The sequence below is a fragment of the Sorex araneus genome, chromosome 10, assembly GCF_027595985.1.
Source record: "Sorex araneus isolate mSorAra2 chromosome 10, mSorAra2.pri, whole genome shotgun sequence".
Taxonomy (NCBI): domain Eukaryota; kingdom Metazoa; phylum Chordata; class Mammalia; order Eulipotyphla; family Soricidae; genus Sorex; species Sorex araneus.
In genome coordinates this window covers 64,225,710-64,247,598 of record NC_073311.1, presented here as the reverse complement: position 1 = coordinate 64,247,598, position 21,889 = coordinate 64,225,710, and the positions used below count along the sequence as shown (strand labels likewise).

General features: G+C 47.6%; 1 protein-coding gene across 1 annotated transcript; it reads right to left on the bottom strand.

Annotated features, from left to right (window-relative positions):
• Positions 1-487: 487 nt before the first annotated feature.
• Positions 488-5,156, bottom strand: LOC129399107 (igE-binding protein-like). Its single transcript, XM_055117988.1, has 2 exons — positions 3,765-5,156; positions 488-746 (listed from the first exon to the last, which is right to left on the bottom strand). The coding sequence occupies exon 1, from the start codon at positions 5,154-5,156 to the stop codon at positions 4,110-4,112; it is 1,047 nt and encodes a 348-aa protein (XP_054973963.1). The 3' UTR covers positions 488-746; positions 3,765-4,109.
• Between the last annotated feature and the right edge of the window lie 16,733 nt (positions 5,157-21,889).

The following is a 21,889-nucleotide window of genomic DNA, read 5'->3' as shown; positions in this document are numbered from 1 at the left end:
AAAACAACAATCAAAAATACAACCATCAAAACAAAATCAGAAATGCAATCAACCAACATAGCATCAAGCGGTTTCCATGTCATGGTACACTCTCTGCATTGCGTATTAAATTTGGGGATAGAGAGCCAAAATCAGTTGCTGAACCTGCTGTCCCACCTCCCTTTCCCGAACCACATCGGAGGGACCCCCGTCAGTGACATGCAAGGGGGCACGCGTGGGCCAGCAGGCATCTTTGCCCACTGGGGCCGTGCATGAGGCAGCAGCATACTTAGGGTTCCCTCTGCTGGAGGGGACGACTGACCAGTCACCCCCGAGCGTTCCCTCGTAGGACATATGGGGCTTTGCAGTAAAATACTTCTTTCCTCCTAGGGTACATTCAGAATAGCTGGTATAACACATGGCATTCATCTGGTCTACCACTTGACAGTTTTGAGGACAGGGATCCCCCTTATTTATAAAAGTAGGCGTGGGCACGCACTGCCAAAACTGGGTTAGCCCGCCCCGAGCACTGGGCCGCGTGGCGAGATATATAGTCAGAGTCCCACAGTCCACGGTTTGCGTGTAGCTCGTTGGGGTCACCGAAGATTGTCCTCCCTGACAGTTGCACGGGGTCCCATACAGCTGTTGTAGGAGGCGTGTAGGGTCAGCTGGCCGGCCCAATCCGGCCTCCGTCGGTTGCACAGTCAGCAGCAGGATCATCATTGCAAACCCGCAGGGTCGGCACCGGACGACGAGCCGCATGTTCTCTGTAAGAAGAAAAGAGAGAATCCCTCTCAGGGGTTCACCCTGGAGCATTCTGCGGACTCGGTGTCAACCGCCTCCTCAGTCGGGGTAGCCTGTTTCAGGGCCCGTGTCAATCTTTCAGGGACCCAGAAAGGCTGCGCGGCTTCTTGTGGAAAGACGCACACCGCGCCTCTCGATTTGATCAGGGCAGGGTCAGGACCCTTCCAGGTATTATCAATAGTGTCCTTCCACTTAACCAGCAGAGGTGGAGTGCGGGGAGGGGCCACATGGCGGTCTGCGGCCGAATTCCCTGAGTCATCCAAAATCAGATAATTGAGCACAAAAAGAGTAAGTGCAAGAGCACTTCTGGGGGACCCTATGTCCTCCCATCCCCCTCTCAGTTTTTGTAAGTAAGACTTCAGGGTCCTATGTGCTCGTTCAACCATGGCTTGGCCCTGTGGGTTATAAGGAATGCCCGTAACGTGGGTTACCTGCATCTGAGCACAGAATAGCAGGAATTTTTGGGAGGAATAGGCCGGTCCATTATCAGTCTTCAAGACCTGAGGCTTGCCCCAGGCGCTCCAGGCCTCCAGGCAGTGCTGGATAACATGAGTGGCCTTCTCCCCACCCAGGGGCATGGCCATAAGAACGCCTGAGCAGGTGTCAATAGAAACATGCACAAACTGAGCCTTACCCAAGCTGGGGACGTGGGTGACATCCATCTGCCAGAGGTGGAGGGGTCGAAGGCCCCGCGGGTTAACCCCAACAGCCCGTGCAGGGAGATACTGGACACAGTCTTTACACCCAGTCACGATGTCCCGAGCCTGTTGGCGAGTAATCTGGAACCTGTGCTTCAGAGTTCCAGCTGTAACATGAAACTTCTCGTGGAAGTCTTTCGCCTGTTGGATCGGCTCAGCTAGTAAGGCCAGTGGGCGCGTAGCCTCGTCTACAAGAGCGTTGCCCAACGCCATAGGGCCGGGGAGGTGACTGTGAGCACGAATGTGCGTCACAAAAATTGGGTTGCAGCGCTGCAAAAGGCTGCGCTGGATTTCCTGAAAAATCTGAGACACGGGGCCTCTGCCCCTTATAACGCCAGCAGTCTCAAGGACTTCAAGGGCATTTACCACATAAATGGAGTCAGACACCAGATTCAAAGGCTCCGGGAAGCGTTTAAGGACTTCTGCTACAATCTTGCACTCGACCACCTGTGGTGAGCGCGGGCCGTAGTTCCTACGAACCACCTGTCCTTTGGCCAAGTACGCCCCAATGCCTGTTTTAGAGCCATCAGTATAGACAGTGGTGGCCCCAGGGACCGGGCGCTTTACTGTAACTTTGGGGAAAATCAAAGGATGTAAGGTGGCAAAGCGGGCCAGGGGATGTTGGGGGAAATGATTATCAATGTCCCCATTGAAGACCACGGACAATATGGCCCAAGAGTCATGTTCGGCCGCCAGAACCTGACGCTGTTGCAGAGTATAGGGAATAATTAACTTGGCCGGGTGGAGCCCAAAATGTTCCAAAGAGCGCTGAAGTCCCTTTAGAGCCAAATCAGCCACAGCAGCAGGGTAGGAAACAATACTTTTTGCAGGGGATGCATGTGGATGGATCCAAAGAAGGGGGCCATCCTGCCACAGAGCAGCTGTGGGAGTGCCTCGAGTAGGAAAAATACATAATTGCCAGGGATGATGATAGTCTATCCTGGACAGCTGGGCTTTACTAATAGCTTGCTCAATTTTCTGTAGTTCACCCGCCCCTCGGGCGTTAGTTCCCTGGGGGAGTCCAGGGCGGGGTCCCCCTCCAATATTTTAAATAGAGGGGCCATATCCCCAGAAGGGACCCCCAAGGAGGGGCGCAGCCAGTTAATGTTCCCTAATAGCTTCTGAAAATCATTGAGTGTGCGCAGATCTCGAGCCTGTAACTGAATCCTTTGAGGCATGATGTACTTTGGGTAGATAGTGGTTCCCAGAAAGGAGCCAGTATCAGAAAATTGCACCTTCTCCGGGGCCAATTGTAAGTTCCATTCGTCAAAGGCATCTCTGAGGACCTTGAAGGCCTCCTGCAGGGTATCCTTATTATGAAATGCTAACAAAATATCATCCATATAATGTATAACATAAAGTTGAGGGAACTGCTTTCTAAGTGGTCGCAGGGCTCGCTGGACATATAGCTGGCATATAGTGGGGCTATTAGCCATGCCCTGGGGTAAAACTCTCCATTGATATCGAGAGTCAGGACCCTTATGATTAAGTTCAGGAACAGTAAATGAAAAGCGGGGGCGATCTGCAGGGTGCAAAGGAATGGAGAAAAAGCAATCCTTAATATCAATAATATAGAGATACCAATTAGCGGGCAAGGCGGAAAGCAAGGGGAGGCCCCGCTGTACAGGGCCTAAGAGTTCCATTTAGGCATTAATTGCGCGAAGATCGTGCAAAAGTCTCCAGGTGCCTGATCGTTTTTTAATGACAAAAACTGGGGTATTCCACGGGGAAGTGGAGGGCTCAACGCATCCTTTTTTCACTTGTTCTGCCACAATAGTTGTTAATGCTTGGAGCTTATCTAGGGGCAGGGGCCACTGAGGCACCCAGACCGGGGATCTCGTAGTCCAGGGAATGGGTAGCTCCGCCCCAGTGGCCCTGATCAAAAACCCAGCCCCGTTTTGCCTTGATTTCCCTCTGCAGTGATAGGCTCTGTGATGCCACTGGAACTCTTTCCTAGTCCTTCTCCTGGTATGTACCCCATGCCCTGCATCATTTTACGTGCCTGAGGGGAGTACTGATCGGTTAAGACTATGCCTAAGGCTGTTAAGACATCCCTGCCCCAAAGGTTAACTGGGAGAGGCAGGACATATGGGGTGAAGGAACCCTTGCTCCCTTCATCAGTACGCCAGGTGAGGACCTGGGTGCTCATGGAAGGGCATTGGGTATAACCTAGACCCTGAAGCTCATGCTCAGACTCAGCCACCGGCCAGCCCTTAGGCCACCAGTGCGAGGAGATGATACTCCGGTCAGCGCCGGTGTCCATAATGCCCTCAAAACGCTTACCCTGAATGGAAAGGGTCAGTTTAGGTCTCTTGGCCAGGTCCATGACTAGGTAAGCTTGCACAGGATTCGTGGCGGGGATTTCCAAGGGGCCTCTCCGTTTAGGGTCCTCAAAACCAGCCGGGAAGAGGAGCACCTGCGCGACACGGTCCCCTTCCTTAATTACAAAGGTGCCTGTCGGGCAGGAGCATAAAACCTGAATGCTCGGTTTTCTGACATCTAGTGTACCTGGGTAAACTATAAGACCCAGCTTTGCGAGGGTTGTCCTTCCCACTAAAAGGCCAATGCATCCAGGAGGGGCTTCTTGCACGGGTGCTACCGGAACAGGCTGGACTCCTGAATCAGGGGTTATGGTGAGGGAGGAGGTGGCACGGAGGTCCAGTTGGGTGACTCTGCACTGGGTTGCTGTTCCTGAGCCTCCCGAACGAACCTGGTCCCATACTTGTTCAGGCCCTGAGACCATGGGCCTCGCCTCCCGTTTTTTGGCTCCTCCGAGATTAGAGGTGGGAGGAGCCGCCCCGTATTGTCACGGATGGACCGACAACGGTCGGCGGGGTGATTGCCCTTCTTGCAGCGCTGACACAGAGAGGGGGTCGCCCGCGGCGCCCTGCAGTCACGCTTAACGTGTCCTCGCTTCCCACAATTAAAACAGGTGCGGTCCCAGGAGGGATCCGAGCTTCGCTGCCGCTGTGAGTAGATAATGGCGGCCGCTAGGCCAGCGTTGGAGAGGGGGCCCCCGAGCTCGCGGCAGACTTTGAGCCAATCCTGCAAGCCCTTAGCCTTCCTTGGGGCTATGGCATTCCTGCATTCCTGAGTCGCTTGTTCAAAAATGAGCTGCTCGATAAGGGGGGTCGCTGCGTCCGAGTCACCAAAAATGCGACTCGCCACCTCCGTCATGCGTGCAACAAAATCAGAGAAGGGTTCCTGAGGCCCCTGAATGACCTTTGTGAGTTGGTTACCTGTCTCACCTTTTACGGAAAGGCCTTTCCAGGCTTTTATGGCAAGCAAGGATATCTGGGGATATACCCCCCAGGGTAAGTTAATCTGATCCTCTGCATGGACGCCCTGGCCAGTAAGCATGTCACTGGTCCACGCATGCTGCGCGGCATCGCGGGCGTTGCGGTTAAGGCGAGCCTGATCCTGAGCTGCATCATACCAGAGGGCCTTCCACTCTAGAAATTTCCCGTTATTGGGTAGCGTGGCTTTGGCCACGTCCTGCCAATCCCTGGGGGTCATTCGATCCCGCGCTAGCCTGTCAAGCAGGGAAATGGTGTAGTTGGCATTTGTTCCGTACTTCCTGACCGCCTCCGCTAGCTCCTTAATCTGAGCAAACTCCACCTGGGCGTAAACGCGCTCGTCCCCATCCCCCTCAAAGACGGGGAAAGCTAATCGCATCTGCCTGGCAGATTATCAGGAAACAGGGAAGTATGAGATGGACGTGCCTTGTCCAAGGGAGGATCATGATAGGGTGGAGGGGGAGGAGCGGAAGGCGAGGGGCGTGTCGAGCCCCTCTCACCGTGAGCCCGAGACTCCAGAGGATGGTACCTAGTTGCTTCATAACGGGCCGCTTTTCGCTGTAATAAATCCTCCTCTTCGGAACTAAGGGAGGAATCCTCCGAGGGGCTATGTCTAGGTCTATGTCTAAGGTCTAAGCTGATTGCAGCCACGTCACGCCTGGGGTACAAGTCCCCGGCCTCGTCCGAGGCGGATCGAGGTGCACAAGCAGCGGGAGGGTCATTTGTTTCATTTATTTCCCCTTTCCCTTCTAGCTTCTTGCCCCTACCGGGCAGTCCTTTTTCCTTATTTATTTCCCCTCTCCCTTCTAACTTCTTGCCCCCACCGGGCAGTCCTTTTTCCTTATTGCTGGGTATTTTCATACGCGCGCCCAGCCCTTCTGATCGCTCGGTTTCTGACAAACTGTCTTGGACCTTTTCCAACACCTGCCGGCCTTCCCTGACCACAATGGAGCATGCCTCATCCTCCAAACAATTTTGAACCATCTTCCAAGTCACCTCAGTGCCCATAGTAAAGACACAAGAGCAAAAGAGAAGGCAAATCCAAATAAGGAGGACAAAGAGTGCTCCCCACCACCAGGAAACGGGCATTCTTTTCTTACCAACACTGGGCAGTGGTCCGCAGCACGCCTCTCCGAGCAGTCGTCCCTGCAGTCCTGAATCCTCCCTCCAAGAGGAGGGGTTCTTCCTCGCGGTGCAAGATGGATTTCCCGGGTTTCGGCACCAGTTGTTCGTTGCCCGCGTCGCGATTTCCCTTCGCCAGCAAAGAGTGAGACGACACGGGTTGAGGATCCTTCTGCAACCGTTTATTTAGTTAACTCACAAAGAGAAAGAACCACAACCCGGGTAACGGTAGTCCTTATATAGCCTGGTTGCCCCGCCTCTGACGTGGTGCTCATCTATTGGCTCTCGCCAATCACCCCATATGAGGTCATTCTGTCATGGCCGCCACGCATGCGCAATGTGCTCTGGCTCCCTACAGTATAGTATCATATCATCTGCGAATAGTGAGAGCTTGATTTCTCCCTTTCCTACCTGAATGCCCTTAATGTATTTTTCTTGCCTAATCACTATTGCAAGTACTTCCAGTACTATATTGAACAGAAGTGGAGAGAGTGGGCATCCTTGTCTCGTCCCTGTTCTCAGAGGGAAGGCTCTTAGTTTTTCCCCATTGAGGACAATGCTTGCCATAGGCTTGTGATAAATGGCTTTGACAATATTGAGGAAGGTCCCTTCTATACCCATTTTGGCAAGTGTTTTCATCATAAACGGATGCTGGATCTTGTCAAATGCTTTCTCTGCATCTATTGAGATATGATTATATGATTTTTATCTTTTCTTTTGTTGATATGATGGATTATGTTGATTGATTTCTGAATGTTAAACCATTCTTCCATCCCCAGGATGAATCCCATTTGGTCGTGGTGTATGATCTTTTTGATGAGTTGTTGAATTCTATTTGCTAATATTTTGTTGAGAATCTTCGCATCTGTGTTCATCAGGGATATTGGCCTGTAGTTTTCTTTTTTTGTGGTGTCTTTGTTTGCTTTTGGTATTAGGGAGATATGAGCCTCACAGAAACTGTTTGGGAGGGTTTCTGTTTCTTCAATTTCCTAGAAAAGCTTGAGAAGGACTGGCAAAAGGTCCTCTTTAAATGTTTGGAAGAACTCGCTAGTGAATCCGTCTGGACCTGGGCTTTTGTTTTTGGGAAGACTTTTGATTACCATTTCAATTTCCTTGATGTTAATTGGACTATTCAGATACTCCAGGTCTTCTTGGTTCAGCCTTGGGAGATTATAGGAGTCGAGGAATTTATCCATTTCTTCTAGGTTCTCTTGTTTCGTGGCATACAGATTTTCAAAGTAGTCTCTGATGATCTTTTGAATTTCATTGGTTTCTGTTGTGATGTCCCCCTTTTCATTTCTGATTCGGCTTATAAGTGTTCTCTCTCTCTTTCTTTGTGAGTCTTGCTAGTGGTTTATCAATCTTGTTTATTTTCTCTAAGATCCAGCTCTTGGTTTCATTGATCTTTCGGATTGTCTTTTGGGTTTCCATGTCATTAATTTCTGCTCTAAGTTTTATTATCTCTTTTCTTCTGCCTGGTTTGGGCTCCTTTTGTTGGTCCTTTTCTAAGGTCTTGAGCTGTGAAGTCAAGTTATTTATGCGAGCCCTTTCTTCCTTCCTGAGATATGCTTGCAGAGCTATAAATTTTCCCCTTAAAATGGCTTTAGCTGCGTCCCACAGGTTCTGGTAGCTCGTGTCTTCATTCTCATTTGTTTCTAGGTACCTTTTGATTTCTTCCTTGATTTCCTTCCTGACCCACTCATTGTTCAATATCGAGCTATTTAATTTCCAGGTGTTTGATTTGGTTTTCTGCATCTGTCCATGATTAAGTTTTATCTTCAGTGCATCATGGTCTGAAAAGATAGCTGGTACAATGTCTATCTTGTTGATTCTGTTGAGGTATGCTGTGTGGCCCAGTGCATGGTCTATTCTGGAAAATGTTCCATGTGCACTAGAAAAGAATGGGTATTCCTTTTTGGGGGGATATAAAGCCCTGTATTGATCTATTAGCCCTCTCTCTTCTATTTCTTCCTTCAAAGCCAGTATTTCCTTGGTGAGTTTTAATCTTCTTGATCTGTCCAGAGGAGACAGTGCGGTGTTGAAGTCTCCAACTACTATTGTGTTGCTCATAATGTCCTTCTTAAGGTCTCTTAGCAGCTGTTGTAGGTATTTAGCTGCTCCCTCATTGGGTGCATAGACATTTAGGAGTGTGATTTCTTCCTGATGTACACATCCCGTGATTAATAAAAAAGTGGCCTTCACTATCCCTTCTAATCTTTTCCAACATGAAATCTATGTTGTCCGATACTAGTAAAGCCACCCCGGCTTTCTTGAGGGAGTTGTTTACTTGCAGGATTGTTTTCCACCCTTTGACTTTGAGTCTGTGTTTATTCTGGCTATTCAGATGTGTTTCTTGCAGGCAGCAGAATGTTGGGTTCAGTCTTTGAATCCATTTTGCCAATCTGTGTCTCTTACTTGGTGAATTTAGACCATTGACATTAAGGGAGATTATTGTTATGGGATTTTGTGCCATCTTTGTGCAAGGGTTTGTTGTGCTTGTAGGGGTTGTTCTTGTCTTACAATAGCCCCTTTAGTGCTTCTTTTAGGTTTGGTTTTGAGTCTATGAAATTCCTGAGCTGTTGTTTATCCCCAAAGTAGTGTATGATTCCTTCGAGTTTGAATGAGAGTTTAGCCGGATAAAGTATTCTTGGTGAAGCGTTGATTTCATTGAGTTTTTTCACTATATCCCACCATTGCCTTCAAGCTTGGAGGGTTTCCTCTGATAGATCTGCTGTGAGTCTAAGGGGTGCTCCTTTGTATGTGATTTCCTTCTTGGACCTTGCTGCTTGCAGTATTGTGTCTCTCTGGGTGATGTCCATCATTGTAACTATGATATGTCTTGGGGTTTTTCTGTTAGGATCTCTTTTAGCTGGCACTCTTTGGGCGCCTTGAATCTGGATGCCTGCATTGTCCAGCTGTGGGAAGTTTTCCGCAATGATTTGCTTGACTGTGTCTTTTTCGTTGGGATTGGTTCCCTGTGGTTCTGGTAGTCCAGTGATTCTAATGTTGTTCCTCTTGAAATCATCCCCTAGGACTCTGATTCTGGCTAGAGCTATTTTGAGGTCTCTTGCCATGGTTTGTTGTTGCCTGTAGGCCTCTTGCAGCTCATCTTCAAGCATACTGATTCTGTCTTCGGCTGCAGTCATCCTATTGTTGAGGGCAGCCAGAGAGTTTTTTATTTCATGTACTGAATCCTTCATTTCTTTTTGAAGGTTTTTTTATTTCTGCTCTCATTTCTTCCCGTATTTTGTCGGCTGTCTGTTGTATTGTTTCTGCCAGGTCTTCCTTGAAGTTGTCCATCTTTGCATTGAGTTCATTGAACATGTTGAGGATTTCAACTCTGAATTCTTTATCAGAGAGGTCAAGTTTGTAGGAAATGGCAGTTGAGGTTTCTGGACTCCTTTGATCGTCCTCTGCTTGCAATGGGGATTTTCGCTGTTTCTTCATGTTGTTGTGGTATGAAAGAGGGCCCTTGAAGATGAGGGTCCCTGTTTCCTTTTGTTGCAAAAAAGGATTGTGGATAGGCTCAGTTAATAGTGGTTGCCTTTTTACTTGCAGCTTGTAGAACCTGGTCTCCCACTGAGATGTTTCCTTCAATCCTTATGTGAAGTCTTGTGTTTTATTGGCCTACTGCTTGCGAATAGCTAGGATGTTAGTCTTAGATAGGATGTCGAGGAAAGTATCGTTAGCGTTAGCGTTGGCCTGCCGGTAATGAGGCCACGCCCTCTTTTCTTAGGCCACGCCCCCTGACGATTAGGCCACGCCCCTTTCCCGCAACCCGACAGCGGTCAACGGGCTGCGGGTGGTGTGCCGGCCACTCGGCCAGCAGTCCGGAGGGGAGGGAAGCCCGGGGTGCTCCAGTTTTATTGCTCTTAAGCTAGTTTTTTATAGTCGATTATATGAGGAGGCGGAAGTGGTGTAGTTGCCAACCGTCTATTTTCACTCCCATTACTTCCCATTCCAGTCGTGGCATGATGTTCTTGAGGGTGGCACTGATGAGTTTCAGTGAAATGGTATCTGTTGCAACAATGTTGCGATTTTACCGGAGAGTCAGAGGCACTTTACTCCGAGAATAAATATATCTTTTGTGGAGGATCACAGGACTGCCTCTGGAGGTTTTTTGTTATGCCCCGCCCGAGAGCAACCTGTTCAACCTCCTTTTATTTATAAAATTAACATACAAACCAATCATATTCAGCCACATAGGAAAATATGCAAATCAACCAACGGAAACAGTAACCGCCATTTAAAGTTACAGTAACCAAAACATAAACCGTTTACATCCAGGCCTAGCTAGGCCTGAGATTTCAACCGTTTACATCCAGGCCTAGCTAGGCCTGAGATTATGGGATGTTGTATACCAACAGGTATCATCCTGCCAAACCCCTCTCTTTACGTCAGTGATCACTTCCTTGTAGAATGGTGAGATCCAGGTGGTGAATCCACAATACAGCTCTCAGAAGATGTTGATGTTGATGTACTGAGTTTGAACGCCCTGTTTAGCTAGGGCTTCATTGACCGCTTCAGTCTCAACTACACCACCTCCACTTCGATGATGATATTGTTCTCATAACACCAAACATTAGCCAAGTGGTACAAATGCTGGCCGACTTCAACCGTGAGTGTGGAAAGGTCGGACTGCAGCTGAATCTCAGCAAGACGATGCTCATGAAAAATGAACTAGTCCCTGATGCACCATTTGCTCTCAGTGGAACAAATATCTCCAAATGCAGCAGCTATGTGTACCTGGGTCAAAAACTCAACATGAGGAACGACTTGGCACTAGAACTGTGCAGGAGGAAAGGAGCAGCGTGGAACACCTTCAAGAGCGTCAAAGAAGTGGTTAAGAGGATGAAGAACCTCCAGCTCTGGACACATCTTTTCGACTCCACCATTCTTCCTGCACTAACATACACCTCAGAGACCTGGGCCCTATGCAAACAGGATGAGAACGCTATTCGGGTATCCCAAAGAGGAATCAAAAGATACTCCTATGCTAGGAGTATCACATCTTGCTCAAGTGAGAGAAGGAATCCGGAGTTCTGACCTCTGTCAATGATCAAGAATCAGGGACGCTGTCTCGTTTGCCAAGGCATCGAAAATCAGATGGGCTGGACACGTAATGCGATTCAGAGACAACCGCTGGACTAGATCTGTTACCTACTGGATTCCACAGGACATCAAAAGACTGCGTGGACGCCCACCAATGAGATAGTCAGACTTCTTCGTCAAAACCCTGAATGAACGATTTGAGGCTCTTCCTGTTACCGAAGTGAGCAGATATCATTGGGCTACACTAGCATGTGATAGGGACAATTGGAGATGTTACTGGCGCCCTCTCAAGCAAATCAAGGATCAACGGGATGAGAAGTGATACAAGTGATATGAGGAAGTGGGTAGAATGGGGGAATAGCAAAGAATGCAAAATTTCGATGAAACTGGATGTGGGCCCTGATGGCAGTCACCCTGGGCATTGTTCTGCAACCTTCAAAAAGTACTTTGGTATTTTTCCCGAGAAGCAGTTATTCCTTAGTTACGGGTCAGGTTGTACTGACATACTTGGTTCCCAGGCATTGGTTCCCGGCAGATGATGCTTGCCATAGGCTTGTGGCAGATGGCTTTGACTATACTGAGAAAAGCCCTTTCTATACCCATTTTCGCGAGAGTTTTCATCATAAATGCATGCTCGATCTTGTCAAATGCTTTCTCTGCATCTATTGATACAATTACATGGTTTATATCTTCTCTTTTGTTGATATGATGGATTATGTTGATTGATTTCCAAATGTTAAATCATCCTTGCATCCCCAGGATGAATCCCACTTGGTTGTGGTGTATGATCTTTTTGATGAATTGTTGGATTCTATTTGCTGATATTTTGTTGAGGATCTTTGCATTCGTGTTCATCAGGGATATTAGCCTGTAGTTTTCTTTTTTTGTGGTGTCTTTGTTTGCTTTTGGTATTAGGGAGGTATGTGCCTCATGGAAACTGTTTGGGAGAGTTTCTGTTTCTTTGATTTCCTGGAAAAGCTTGAGAAGAACTGGCAATAGGTCCTCTTTAAATGTTTGGAAGAATTCACTAGTGAATCCATCTGGACCTGGGCTTTTGTTTTTTGGAAGACTTTTGATTACAGTTTCCGTTTCTTCTGTATTAATAGGTCTATTCAGGTATTCCAGATCTTCTTGGTTCAACTTTGGGAGTTTATAGGAATCCAGGAATTTATCCATTTCTTCTAGGTTCTCTTGTTTTGTAGCATACAGACTTTCAAAGTAGTCTCTGATGATCTTTTGAATTTCTTTGGTTTCTGTTGTAATGTCTCCCTTTTCATTTCTGATTCGGTTTATTATGGTTCTTTCTCTTTTTTTGTGAGCCTTGCTGTTGGCTTATCAATCTTGTTTATTTCATCAAAGAACTAGCTCTTGGTTTCATTGATTTTTTTTTTATTGTTTTTTGGGTGTCCGTGTTGTTAATTCCTGTTCTAAGTTTTGTTATTTCTTTCTTTCTGCCTGGGTTGGGCTCCTTTTGTTAGTCCTTTTCTAGTATCTTGAACTGTGAAGTCATGTTATCTATGTAGGCCCTTTCTTTCTTCCTGAGGAATGCTTGCAGAGCTATAAATTTTCCCTTTAACACGGTTTTAGCTGCATCCCATTAGTTCTGGTAGCTCGTGTCTTCATTCTCGTTTGTTTCAAGGAATCATTTGATTTCTTCCTTGATTTCCTTCCTGACCCACTCATTGTTCAATATTGAGTTGTTTAATTTTCAAGTGTTTGATTTGGGTTCTCTGTGTCTGTGCGTGATTAATTTCTATCTTCAGTGCATCATGGTCTGAAAAGATAGTTGATACAATTTCTGTCTTCCTGATTCTGTTGAGGTATGTTTTGTGACTCAGCATGTTGCCTGTTTTGGAAAATGTTCTGTGTGCACTGGAAAAAAATGTGTATTCTTTTTGGGATGCAAAGCCTTGCATAGATCTGTTAGCCCTCTCTCTTCTATCACTTCCTTCAACACGAGTGTTTCCTTGCTGAGTGTTAGTCTTGTTGATCTATCTGGAGGTTATAGGGCAGTGTTGAAGTCTCCAACTACTGTTGTGTTGCTAGCAATGTCCTTGTTAAAATCTGTTAGCAGTTGTTTTAAGTATTTAGCTGGTCCCTCATTAGGTGCGTACATGTTTAAGAGTGTGATTTCTTCCTGCTATACATATTCCTTGATTAGTAAAAAATGGCCTTTACTGTCCCTTCTAATCTTTTTCAACCTGAAATCTATATTGTCAGGTACTGGTACGGCCACCCCAGCTTTTTTGAGGAAGTTGTTTGCTTGCAGGATTGTTTTCCATCCTTTTACTTTGAGTCTGTGTTTGCTTTGACTATTCAGATGTATTTCTTGTAGGCAGCAGAATGTTGAGTTTATTTTCCAGATCCGTTTTTCCACTCTGTGTCTCTTAATTGGTGCATTTAGACCATTGACATTGAGGGAGATTATTGTCATGGAGTTTTGTAGGGGTTGGTTGTGTTTCTAGGGTTTTTGAGTTTTTGGGGGTGTTTTGTTTTGTTTTGTTGTGTTGTGTTGTTTGCTTTTTTGTCTTATAGTAGCCATTTTAGTCCTTCTTTTAAGTTTGGTTTTGAGTCTATGAAGTTCCTGAGCTGTTGTCTTTCCATGAAATAGTGTATGGTTCCTTCAAGTTTGAGTGAGAGTTTAGCCGGATAAAATATTCTTGGTGAGGCATTCATTTCGTTGAGTTTTTTCACTATGTCCCACCATTGTCTTTGGGCTTGAAGGGTTTCCTCTGACAGGTCTGCTGTAAATCTAAAGGGTGTTCCTTTGTATGTGATTTCCTTCTTAGACCTTGCTGCTTGCAGTATTGTGTCTCTATCCACAGCATCTGTCATTTTGACTATGATATGCCTCGGAGTTTTATCAAGGTCTCTTTTAGCTGGTACTCTTCGGGCTCCTTGGATCTGGATGCCTGCCTTCTCCAGCTCTGAGAATTTCTTAGCGATGATGTCTTTAACTGTGGTTTTTTTCATTGGGGTTACTTCCCTGTGCTTCTGGTACTCCAATGATTCTTATGTTTTTCCTCTTGAGGTCATCCTCCAGTACTCTCATTAACTCTAGAGCCATTTTGAAGTCTTTTGCCATTACTTGTTGTTTCCTGTAAGATTTCTGCAGCTCATCTTCAAGCTCACTGATTCTGCTTTCGGCTGTAGCCATTCTGCTGTGGAGGGCACCTACTGAGATTTTTAATTCTTCTACAGATTCCTTTATTCGTGTCACTTCTGTTAGTAGCTTTGAAATTTCTGCTCTCATTTCTTCCTGCATTTTCATGGTGAACCCTTCCAATGCTTCATTCATATCCTCCCTTAATTTATTGGAGGTCTGTTCCATGTTTGCTTTGAGTTCGTCAACCATCTTCAAGATTTCCTCTCTGAATTCTTTATCTGAGAGGTCGTGTTTGTGGGTAACCCCTCTTGAGGCTTCTGGAATCTTTTCTTCATCCTCTCCTCATGGTGGGGATTTTCGCTGTTTCTTCATATTGTTATGGAAGTCTAGAGTTGGAGCCTTCTAGTTGTCTATTCCTATTCCCTCTTGCTGCAGGGAGGGATTCTGGATGAGCTAAGTCGATGATGGTTGCCTTTTTCCCTTTCTAGAGTACTTCCTTACTCTCAGGCGCTCCTCCTGGTTTGTGTGGGTCCTCTAGTAAAGACTTGAGGCTATGCTCTATAAGGGCTTGTGAAGCTTTTATTGTTCACTGACAGTTTTTGTGAAATTAGAATAGGCTGATGGACTATTGGCATATAGTGATTGAGATGGCCAGGCCATTTCTTCAAAGAAATACATTATACGGATTATGACCTAAATCCACAGAGCAGGAAGGGGGAGAAAAAAATAACTGTCCGAGGAAGGGCGGAGCTAGGCCGGCGGGTAGGGAGGACAGGACCAGGGCACTGGGCAGGTCAGGCAGCGGGAATGGTCCGACGGGCCGGGCACATGCACACACACACCTGCCGAAATTTTTTTTTAAGCTTTCTTTCTACTTTTAACATGTAGACTTTCAAACATTTACAAGTCTAGAAGTTTGAGTAAGGATTTGTCTTTTGTCCGGCATAGGCTGTTGCGCTGTATGAACTGCATAAAGGCTGTAATCGAAGCCCTACAAGGGAACATTCTAGCCTAGACTCTTTCCTCGTGCCTGTCAACCCACTGTGTGTCAGGCGTGCTCGGAGCCTCATGGCAGCTGGCTGATGTGATAGACATTCCCGGGATCAGGGATCACCTGCACCAAAGACAGACTCAGGACCCTTGCCAGGCCTGCTGGCCCCTGGGCTACACTCCATGGTTGCCAAGAGTAACATTCCACTGCTCTTTGTTCCTTTCCTGTCCAAGACAATTTAAAAAAAAAAAAATCCACTTAGTTGCCCCCGGAGCGTGGCTGTTCTACTCCAGCCTCACTCCATCTAGGCGCACACCCCAAAAACTTGCCTGTTTCTTCACTTGTCCCTGTCCCAGTCTGCGCGGGGTGCATTCTCAGGCGTGTGCTGATGGTGCCCCAAGCCCAGTCCGTGCTCCGGCGGCAGACATTTCTTCCTTTCCTCACTCCGGCACACGCACCCAGAACCGTCGCTTCCTGGATTCTCGACCTGGCCTTGGTTCGTCTCACTATGGCCTCTCTGTTTTTGTTCCATGGCCTCTTCCCCCCCTGCCCCGAACCCCAAATTCCAGAAATCCTGAGTTGGTGTCAGGGTAAGCCTCAGTCCAGGAAATCAGAGCGACCAGGCATGCCCCTCCCTTCGCTTCCTTTCTTCTCGGCGGGGGATGGGTTAGAAGACATCCTTTCCCTCTCCAGTCACCTCTGGGAGTACAGGACCGGAACTTGAGACATCAGTACTGGGTGGAACTTACACCAACTTTTACTGTACCTTACTGTAGGATACCATTGGTTTGTCCTTTCTCCCTTGCCACAAAGAGTTTAGGTTTATCTGGTAATAATCTCTAAATATTTTAAGACAACATTGATATGTCCTGTTCCCCTTGCCACAGGAAGCTTAGGTTTATCACAGTGCTCCCAAGTCAACTTCCATTCCATTGTGTTTATCTGTAAATTCTTCTCCATGCTTTCCTCCCCAACCGGTCTATCACCTTTTCCCCCTAGTCAGACTTTGTTAACTTATAAGGTCAGATTCCTCAGAAATCAATGATTTTATATGTATGAGTGAAAAATTGCCTTTCTCCTCATGTCTTTTGAATGGTTTAGTTTAAAGCCGTGTCCTTTTTGTGTGGACAAAGGAAGACAGTCAATATTATGCTTTATAACTTGGGATTTAATTGGCTTTGAATATTATTCATTCCTGGGCATCTGCTTTCTCTACTTAAGCCTCAGTTGCCCTTAGTTCCTAGCACCCCAAAAGCAGGGTCCCAACGAGGGACTGAAGGGACCCAGGGCAAGCTGTGAGCTACCCTGGCATCAATATGGACCTGGCCAAAGTGCCAGATTCTTAACTGTAAGTTAAGAGTTTGATCATGGACAAATGCTGTCATGATTCAAAAGCAATGACAAGACTAGGACCCTGCTAGGGATAGGAAAGACTAATCTCGTCTGAGCACTGTAGTCTGAGATTGAGGTGGCCCCAGGAGAGCAATTCTATAAGCTTAATATATCTCTTACTGTGTCCATACAAAATGATTAATATTATGAATGTTTATATGTTAGTTGCATAAGGAGAGGAGAAACACACACATTGGATTCCGCTCTTGGGCGGGTGTCCTGCTGAAAGAGAATCTGTCCTAGGAGAAGCCTCCCCTGAGGGAAAGAACTTTACCCCTGTTGATTGTGACCACACCTATGTGTAAGCCCCAACCCCTCATGCTTTGGGATTTAACTAGGCTGTAAAAGTAGGCTGGGGGTTCCGATCCAGATCCAGACCCAGAGGAGAATGAAGTAGCCCGGGGGAGGGAGAAGCAGGAGGAGACTCAGAGGAGAAGGGAGATGGGAATGGGATAAACTGCGGCTGAGACCGACCAGCCTGGCTCCCGTTCCTTGCTTCGCCTGCCCATCGCCATAGACTTCCCCGGGATGCGAGAAGCAGCGTGAGACTACCGAACTCAGGCGGCGGGAGAGAGCGCCCCGCCACGTGCCCCTTTAATGTGTTTACACACCTTACTGTGGTTTGGTCATGGGCAGACTCAGGTGGGAGTCTAACCCTCAGCCTGACACCCCTCAGGGTGCTGTTTGCGTTCCTTGAAGGCACTTGATCCAACCTGACCCGACCACCCGATACATTTTGATACATTTCTGTAATGCCGCTGGGCCTCCGTATTCCCTGGTGGGCGGCCCTAAGTGGCTGGAAAATGGGACTTTTGGCTCTTCTACCTCTTCCACCTTAATGGCCCTCCAGAGTCACTGCCGGTGCGTGGACTGGTGGGAGAAATACCTTAACCAGGCTCTTACCTAGCACCTTCCCTGGCCAGGTCGAGGCGCTCTCTCTCTCTCTCTCTCTCTCTCTCTCTCTCTCTCTCTCTCTCTCTCTCTCTCTCTCTCTCTCTCTCTCTCTCTCTCTCTCTCTCTCTCCCACGTCTCTCTCCTCTCTCTCTCTCTCTCTCTCTCTCTCGCTCTCGCTCTCGCTCTCTTTCTCTCTCTCTCCCACCTCTCTCTCTCTTTCTCTCTCCCACCTCTCTCTCTCCCACGTGTCTCTCTCTCTCTCTCCAGCCGTCTCTCCGTGAGCACCCTCTTGCTTTCCGAGCTTTCTTCACTCCCGACACTGCAGCGTTCGGCTGGAGCCCCTGCTGCCGCCCGCCCTCCCCACCCCCAGCTGCCCCTGCTCTCCCCTGCAGTCTCTGCGCCCTCCCCCTGCCCTCCCCTCGCTGCCTTCTCAGCTTCTGGCTTCTCTCCCTGCCCTGCCCACTCCAGCGCCCGTCCCTCTGCCCCAGGCCCACAGGCTTCTGTCCACTCCCGCACATTCCCATCCTCTCCCGTGCCCCCTCCCCCACACACCTGCTTCCCTTCCCACCACTCCCTCACCACTCCCTCTGCCACTGATTCCAGGCCTCACCCCTCCCCCAGGTTTACCGGGGAAGCTGACTGTGGCAGCCTTCGCTAGAGTCCTAAGCCCGGTCAAACCTGTGTTTTCTTAGAAATTGAAATTCCAAGGATGAAAATTTTTGGTATGCTCTGATTGATTCCTAACGTGAAATGAACTTTGGCCAAGTGTAATATCTACAGAATTGTTCTAATACTTTTTTGGCGTGGAAAATATATGGAAAATGTCGAAGATTCACGGTCCAGACTCCTGTTACAATGCTCTTAGATAATGGGATTCTTTAAAAAAATTACAGGAAACCAAGGTTTCTGATGTGGGACTAAATGAATTAAGCATGGTGTTGTTAAACAGTATGTTCTACCTCTGCAGATCTTAACGCTTCTTTTGACCAGGACCCACATTAAATGGGTACAGTGCATCTCACTGTGAGTAGAGTGAAACATTGACTTTTCTCTTCCTTGTACCTTCGGTGTGTTTTTGATGCTTCATGGCTCTGTGTTGGTTTGCATAAATCCAGATAGAAAGTCTTTCCTCTCTGTCATGGGGTCCACCCCTGTACAGACAGGAAAATCCAAACACCAGCTATGAGACCCCAAAGCCCTCTTTGGGAAACAGTCAGAAGGGCTGGTTAAATGACAGGAGCAGGTCTAGTAATAATACAGTTACTGTTACCAGTGCCCTGCAAACCTCAGGGCGAGGGGCTGGAGTGATAGCACAGCGGGTAGGGCATTTGCCTTGCACGCGGCCAACCCGGGTTCGATTCCCAGCATCCCATACATATGGTCCCCTGAGCATGGCCAGGGGTAATTCCTGAGTGCAGAGCCAGGAGTGACCCCTGAGCATCGCTGGGTGTGACCCAAAAAGCAAAAAAAGAAACCTCAGGGCGACCCTAGAGGCAGGCTGACTCAAGGGAGAAATGGAAACCGTCTCTGCCATGGGAAACGAGGAATCTGCAGCTCCACGCCACTGACCACAGCCAGGGGCCTGCTCACAGCATCGAGAAAAACCTGGAAACCAGGATCGCTCCAGATCGCTCTGGAAAAGGGATGGGGTGGACTCCTTCCTGCAGGTCACCTCCAGGTCACTTCAGTTCATCCCGCAGGTCCAAAGCCACCTCCAGCTCATCAGGCTAACAATGGCCAAACCTGCGTAACTCTGAGGTGACAGGTTTAATATGTGTGTGTTGGGGGTGGGGGGGTAGATAATGGGAATCTTTAGCAATCCCCAGGATTCTCAGTAAACAATGGGAATATCTCACATGGAGAGTTATCCAATCTTGCTGTGTTTATGCAAAATAAAACCAAAACAACAAACAAACAAAGCCAGGTTTGTTAAGCCATCTGGAAAATTTAAAGTGCAGGTGGAGAGAAAACTGTTTTTGTAACCTGCCCTTGGTAGAAATCGGATTGTAGTTCTACAGAGCGATGGAACACATGTATTCTAATGGGCTCGATTAAGACAGGGTTTAGGAAGCCAGACAGTCTGGCTTGCACCCCATTCCCCCGGCAGGGCTGTGAAGTTAATAAGGGGATCTTGCTGCTCGGAACCTATTGTTTGCTTCGTTCTGTTTTTCTCTTGGCAGCCCGAGTGGGAAATGACGGGAAACCTCCAAAGTCACCTCCAGTCAGTTGCTCCTCTGCAGTCAGCGGCTCCTCCCCTTGCACTGGCATCACCGGCTGACCTCCCAGGCCACCCACCCTCTTAAACCGACACCCCTCTTCCCGCCAGAAGTAGCTAGAGAGATCTCGGCGCCCCCTTTTGTAGAACAGGAACTACAGCTGTGTCAGGTTTGCCTGGGACCAGATGGCAGCCGGCTGATGAGGCCGTGACATCTCCAGAATAAAGGGTGGCCACCCGGAGCCTGCCGGCCTCTGGCTGCTTTCCACCCTGGCGGGCTGACCACTCCCACTGGACTTCGTCCCCACCTGCCCAAGACAATGTAAAATCCCTCTTAGTCCCTTCTCGAGGCTCTCTCCAGGTTCCCCAGTGGTCGGTAGGTCCCCCTGGAGTGCACCCCAATAAACTCCTGTTGCTTCACTTTGCTTGTCTGTGTCCCTCTTTTTGGGCCGGGTGAGGTCTGTCAGTGTGGGGGTGGCAGAATTTTAATGCCAGTTGAACTTGAAGCGTTCCACTCCCTCAGATCATGTCCAGAGGTCTTTACTGTGAATTTTAACCGAGTGTACGCAGTGTCCTTGTTTCCTCACTCACGCTGGCAGCCGCTTTCACATCCAGAAAGACTGGGACGTTGTCATTTAGGCCGTTTGTCCTTTATGTACACAGCCAAATAAAGCAAAATGCAGACGTAAGGGACAATGGCTAGTCTCTTCTAACTGAAAACATACTCGTCAAAAGCCCTTTATACTTCCTTCCTCCCTCTCTCAAGCAGCACAAATGCCAACTGTTCAGAATAAGTTTGATCGTTTCATTTCCAAGACCGTCTCCAATGTATTGTAACTAAGTATCTACAAATATGTTGTTTTTATCACCTCTACTTTGTGCACTTCTAAACATCTAGAAAGGTTAGATGTTTCGAGTAAGGGCTTAGTTTGTTCACCACATACATAACATGGAATAAGCCACACACAGGTAACATGGTTATGTCCCAGGTGTCATTTTCATTCTAGTCTAGGACCCTCCATTTTCCCCAGTCCTTCCTCTTTACATATGCAGACATACAAACACTTATCAAATACATATATACATATACAGACATGCACACACAATACACTTACACACACGTGCACACACACGCACACATACATATACAAGCACATACACACAATACACATACACAGACATACAAACACAAATACATATATACATACATACACACAGACATGCACACACAATACACATACGCACAGACATACACACACACACACACACTCTCACTGCCAAGCACGGTAGTCTCTGGTGGTCTCTGGCAGTACTGCTCTTGTGATCCCTGGTGTCACCACAGCGTGCATGCCTGTGTCCCTGGATCATGTCCCCTATCAGCCACAGGCGGGAGGCATCGGTTTTGCCATTGCCCTTTGACTCTTGTGTTGCAGAAATGACCTGATGTGCTTTCGTTGCTTACGACGCTTGGCTCTGGCCTAACACAGCATGCTTCAAGGAGGCGACCTTTCCCCACGATGAAGCACTTCCAGTACATGACAGCGGGGACCAGAACGGAGCCAGCCTCTGTTGTCATTTTCAGGTTTGGGCAGTATCACACAAAGGCCCCGCTCTGTCTTCCCTCTAGCAAGCACCAAGAAAGGCTTTGGTACAAGAGATTGTCTCATTACCTGGGAAATAAAAGAATGAGGCACAAGTGCCAAATACCTTCCAGAAGAGACTCTCCAGGAATGTGCAACATGCATGACAAATGGCAGGTATTAGATGGAAAGTTCATTAGGAATCTGGAATAAAATTTTACGATGGGTTTTTCTTTGATCAGAGTAATGCATCCCTCAGAAAGTAAATCATTTTAGGCATTTAAAATGAAAATACAAGGAAAGTAGCCCTTGAATATGTATTATTTTCTGACTGAAATGAAGACTTTTATTGATCTTGTTTGGGGGCCACACCCAGCAGTGCTCAGGGGTTACTCCTGACTCTGCACTCAGGATCCCTCCTGGCAGTGCTCAACCCCCAGCTGGGTTGCTGGGGATCAAATCCGGGTCAGCTGTGAGCAAGGCAGACGTCCTACCCGTTTGTACTAGTGCTCTGGCCCTGAAACAAAAACTTTTCAAGGTCTCCAAAAAAAAAAAAAAGGAAAAAAAATTTAACTTTTTCCTCATATCATTGTCAACAGTGCCCTCTAGTGGGCTTTGAGGCTGGAAGCAGGAAACCATTAAGGCAGCCCGTGTGACTCTGGTCAAATTTTCATGAAAATATGGACTTCAGCGCTTCCGCTTAGTAACTGGACGTTCTATTTGGCGAGGAAATGAATCTTCACACAGGGTCACTGCATGT

Bases quoted from the DNA above. Each gene is read 5' to 3' on its own strand.
- LOC129399107 (XM_055117988.1), bottom strand. From the start codon at position 5,156: ATGCGATTAGCTTTCCCCGTCTTTGAGGGGGATGGGGACGAGCGCGTT.